The following is a 5235-nucleotide window of genomic DNA, read 5'->3' as shown; positions in this document are numbered from 1 at the left end:
TATATATGTTGTGATATCCGATATCCCCTCTCTCCACTGGGTTACTGGTGCTCTTCCATGCCGTCCCTAGGAGGGGTGCTTCACTTGAGTGGGTTGAGTCACTGACGTGGTCTTCCTGTCTGGCTTGGCGCCCCCCCCCCCTTGTCTTGTGCCCGTGGGGGAGGTTTAAGTATGCTCTCTCTTTTTCTCTTTCTTTCTTTCTTTCTTTCTTTCTTTTTTCTCTTTCTTTCTTTCTTTCTTTCTTTCTCTTTCTCTCTCTCGGAGGACCTGAGCGCTCGGACCATGTCTCAGGACTACCTGGCCTGATGACTCCTCGCTGTCCCCAGTCCACCTGGTCGTGCTGCTGCTCCAGTTTCAACTGTTCTGCCTGCGGCTATGGAACCCTCACCTGTTCACCGGACGTGCTGCCTGTCCCGGACCTGCCGTTTTCAAGTCTCTAGAGACAGCAGGAGCGGTTGAGATACCCTCAATGATTGGCTATGAAAAGCCAACTGACATTTACTCCTGAGGTGGTGACCTGTTGCACCCTCTACAACCACTGTGATTATTATTATTTGACCCTGCTGGTCATCTATGAACATCTTGGCCATGTTCTGTTATAATCTCCACCCGGCACAGCCCTCAGAGCCTGGTTCCTCTCGAGGTTTGTAATCTAGATAGTGAAACTATAAGGCAGACAGTCACTCTGACATAATACAGGGAGGAAACGTGTTCTAAAACATATCAGAGAAATGTAATAAAAACATTAGTCATCAGTCAGACTCTTTACTTCTCTTTATTAAGTGTTCATAAATGTTATCCCTGAACACATGATTAAATCAATAGATCACTGGACACCCAGAGAAATACTTAAGGGAACAGATTTAAGACTATTTTTATCTATCTATCTATCTATCTATCTATCTATCTATCTATCTATCTATCTATCTATCTATCTATCTATCTATCTATCTATAAAACCATCTATCAATCAATCATTCAATCTATGTTTCTGTTGTTAGGTCTTGTTCGGCCTCGTTTACACAGGTAACCTAATTCTGATATTTACACGGGCAGTCTAATTCTGATCTTTACACAGGCAGACAAATTCTGATATTTTGCCCAATTATTGATAATAGATCGGATTGGTCAAAAGACCAATTAGTGGCAAAAGATCAGAATTGTGTTGCCAGTGTAAAAACAGCCTTAATGAGGTATACAGTATGTGATTGTTATACAGCTACGGAGACGGGTGTTTTAGCTCCACACCTTCCATTCTTTAGACAGATAGCCGTTATTCCACTGGCTGCTCCCAGCACCAGTAGGAGTGGAGCTAGAGCCAGGGCCACTGTGGTATCAGCAGCAGCTGCTATGATCACCCCTACTACTACACACACTACTGTTACTGCTAGAGCCATGTGGAGATTCCTCTTTTTATCTACCTTCTCCCTTTTCTCTTCCTCCTTTTCTTTCTCTATCTCGACCTTTACCTCTTCTTTTAACTTTCTCTCCTCCTCCTCCCTCCTCTTCTCCTCCTCCTCCCTCCTCCTCTCCTCCGCCTCTCTGATCTTCCTCTGAGCCTTCTGGTACATCTCGTTGGTGTAGTGCTCTCCTCCGTTCAGCTCCACCATCTCTTTGATCTTCTCCAGCAGCTCTGGGACCTGAGCCGGGTCGTCTTTGGCGTCGTTGTTGAACGAGTGATACCCGCCTCCTAACGTGATGGAGAGTCTCCGCAGCTCTTTACACATCTTCAGAGAATCTGTCACCTGTTTCCCCTTCAGCTGGTCTTTACAGGTGAACAGCAAGATGGTGTACATGGAGGCGTCCTCTCCGAAGTTCTCCTGGATCCACCTCACGGCGTTCCTCTCCTCCTCTGTGAACCTCACCCCCAGCCTGATCACCAGCAGGAAGGCGTGGGGGCCCGGGACGGACATGTTAACGCACTCCTCTATTTTCTCCTTCACCTCTTCGTCCGACCGGGCTGTGTCGAAGAGGCCCGGCGTATCAACCACATGAACCGTCGTCCCGTTGACCTCTCCACTCTGTCTCTCACACTGTCCGGTCACTGACGCAGGGGAAGAGTCCACTTTAAATACATTCTTCCCCAGGATGGTGTTTCCTGTTGCGCTCTTCCCTGCTCCAGTCTTCCCTAGCAACACAATCCTCAGCTCAGCGGTCAAACCAGACCCTGTAAAAACCACACGGATAAAGACAATGTAGCTTCCTGTAACTATAGCAACAACAACAAAACATTTAAAGTAACTCAACTATCACGCTGTAAAATAGAGATAATGTATGTTGATTCATTTAATTCATTCAATTGATTCAATGATTCATTCAATGATTATTTTAACCATAACCATCCTGCTCAAAGTAACTAGTTGAGTTAGTATTATAAGTTGCCCAGCTGTAATGTGTGGTGTGTTGTTTTGACTCAACCATTAGAGACCATAACATCACAGTCCAAACAGAGTACATACTCAACCATTAGAGACCATAACATCACAGTCCAAACAGAGTACATACTCAACCATTAGAGACCATAACATCACAGTCCAAACAGAGTACATACTCAACCATTAGAGACCATAACATCACAGTCCAAACAGAGTACATACTCAACCATTAGAGACCATAACATCACAGTCCAAACAGAGTACATACTCAACCATTAGAGACCATAACATCACAGTCCAAACAGAGTACATACTCAACCATTAGAGACCATAACATCACAGTCCAAACAGAGTACATACCATCATGATTTGACTCAACCATTAGAGACCATAACATCACAGTCCAAACAGAGTACATACTCAACCATTAGAGACCATAACATCACAGTCCAAACAGAGTACATACTCAACCATTAGAGACCATAACATCACAGTCCAAACAGAGTACATACTCAACCATTAGAGACCATAACATCACAGTCCAAACAGAGTACATACTCAACCATTAGAGACCATAACATCACAGTCCAAACAGAGTACATACTCAACCATTAGAGACCATAACATCACAGTCCAAACAGAGTACATACCATCATGATTTGACTCAACCATTAGAGACCATAACATCACAGTCCAAACAGAGTACATACCATCATGATTTGACTCAACCATTAGAGACCATAACATCACTGTCCAAACAGAGTACATACCATCATGATTTGACTCAACCAATAGAGATCATAACATCACTGTCCAAACAGAGTACATACCATCATGATTTGACTCAACCATTAGAGACCATAACATCACAGTCCAAACAGAGTACATACCATCATGATTTGACTCAACCATTAGAGACCATAACATCACAGTCCAAACAGAGTACATACCATCATGATTTGACTCAACCATTAGAGACCATAACATCACAGTCCAAACAGAGTACATACCATCATGATTTGACTCAACCATTAGAGACCATAACATCACTGTCCAAACAGAGTACATACCATCATGATTTGACTCAACCATTAGAGACAATAACATCACTGTCCAAACAGAGTACATACCATCATGATTTGACTCAACCATTAGACCATAACATCACGTCCAAACAGAGTACATACCATCATGATTTGACTCAACCATTAGAGACAATAACATCACTGTCCAAACAGAGTACATACCATCATGATTTGACTCAACCATTAGAGACCATAACATCACAGTCCAAACAGAGTACATACTCAACCATTAGAGACCATAACATCACTGTCCAAACAGAGTACATACCATCATGATTTGACTCAACCATTAGAGACCATAACATCACAGTCCAAACAGAGTACATACTCAACCATTAGAGACCATAACATCACTGTCCAAACAGAGTACATACCATCATGATTTGACTCAACCATTAGAGACCATAACATCACTGTCCAAACAGAGTACATACCATCATGATTTGACTCAACCATTAGAGACCATAACATCACTGTCCAAACAGAGTACATACCATCATGATTTGACTCAACCATAAGACCATAACATCACATCCAAACAGAGTACATACCATCATGATTTGACTCAACCATTAGAGACCATAACATCACTGTCCAAACAGAGTACATACCATCATGATTTGACTCAACCATTAGACCATAACATCACATCCAAACAGAGTACATACCATCATGATTTGACTCAACCATGAGACCATAACATCACGTCCAAACAGAGTACATACCATCATGATTTGACTCAACCATTAGACCATAACATCACAGTCCAAACAGAGTACATACCATCATGATTTGTTGAGCCACACCCATCAGACTCAGGCTGCCGTTTCAGCTCCATCTCTCTCAGTGGTGTAGCTGTTAGGATAACATAACAAGTATATTTCAGTTCAGTGTAAAACAGTCTTGTATTAGCTGAAGTACAGAATCATTGTGATAGCTACGAGTGTTCCAGGTTGAATGAACAGTTCAGTCTGCTACATCCTTCTCAAACAGTTCATGTATATGAGGTTTCATTATATAAGATATTAAACCAAATGGTTTACCTTCAGTCATGGTTCTGTCCCTCTTCTATTGTCAAATGTCACCAGCTCTTTCAGCTCCTCTGCCTGCGCTAAACCAGCTCTTTCAGCTCCTCTGTCACCAGGTCTTTCAGGTCCCTCTGTCTGCGTTGGACCCAGCTCTTTCAGCTCCTCTGTCTGCGTTGAACCAGCTCTTTCAGGTCCTCTGCCTGCGTTGGACCCAGCTCTTTCAGCTCCTCTGCGTTCATGTTGAACCAGCTCTTTCAGCTCCTCTGTCTGCGTTGAACCAGCTCTTTCAGGTCCTCTGCCTGCGCTTGAACCAGGCTCTTTCAGCTCTGTCTGCGTTGAACCAGCTCTTTCAGGTCCTCTGCCTGCGTTGACCCAGCTCTTTCAGCTCCTCTGCCTGCGTTGAACCAGCGGTCTGAGTACTGACGTTTTCTCACAAACAAAGAAAGGAATATCCTGTGCATCTGGCAGAATGGAGGGAGGTTCTATTACTAGTTATCTCTGGAGTTCTTATCAAACATGGCCTGTGTGCCAAACGGCACCCTATTCCCTTTACAGTCTGCTACTGTAGAGCAGGGCCCTGGTGCACTATATGCTACTGTAGAGCAGGGCCCTAGTGCACTATATGCTACTGTAGAGCAGGGCCCTAGTGCACTATATGCTACTGTAGAGCAGGGCCCTAGTGCACTATATGCTGCTGTAGAGCAGGGCCCTAGTGCACTATATGCTACCGTAGAGCAGGACCCTAGT

The 5235-nt window shown here is 43.8% G+C and overlaps 1 protein-coding gene across 1 annotated transcript; it reads right to left on the bottom strand.

The window, feature by feature from the left end:
• Window positions 1–625: 625 nt before the first annotated feature.
• On the bottom strand, window positions 626–4599 carry LOC124030787 (GTPase IMAP family member 7-like). The gene is made up of 3 exons (XM_046341981.1): window positions 4504–4599; window positions 4244–4315; window positions 626–2167 (listed from the first exon to the last, which is right to left on the bottom strand). Exons 1-3 carry the CDS (start codon window positions 4511–4513, stop codon window positions 1212–1214), a joined length of 1038 nt encoding a protein of 345 aa, XP_046197937.1. The 5' UTR covers window positions 4514–4599; the 3' UTR covers window positions 626–1211.
• Window positions 4600–5235: the final 636 nt, after the last annotated feature.

The sequence above is a fragment of the Oncorhynchus gorbuscha genome, unplaced genomic scaffold (genome assembly GCF_021184085.1).
Source record: "Oncorhynchus gorbuscha isolate QuinsamMale2020 ecotype Even-year unplaced genomic scaffold, OgorEven_v1.0 Un_scaffold_15746, whole genome shotgun sequence".
Taxonomy (NCBI): Eukaryota; Metazoa; Chordata; class Actinopteri; order Salmoniformes; family Salmonidae; genus Oncorhynchus; species Oncorhynchus gorbuscha.
The sequence above is the reverse complement of the archived record's forward strand: the minus strand, read 5'-3'. Positions and strand labels throughout refer to the sequence as shown.

Excerpts from the sequence above, each read along its gene's own strand:
- LOC124030787 (XM_046341981.1), bottom strand. Across the intron at positions 2,168-4,243 it reads TGGCTCAACAAATCATGATG|GGTCTGGTTTGACCGCTGAG; the intron begins GTATGTACTCTG and ends TGGTTTTTACAG.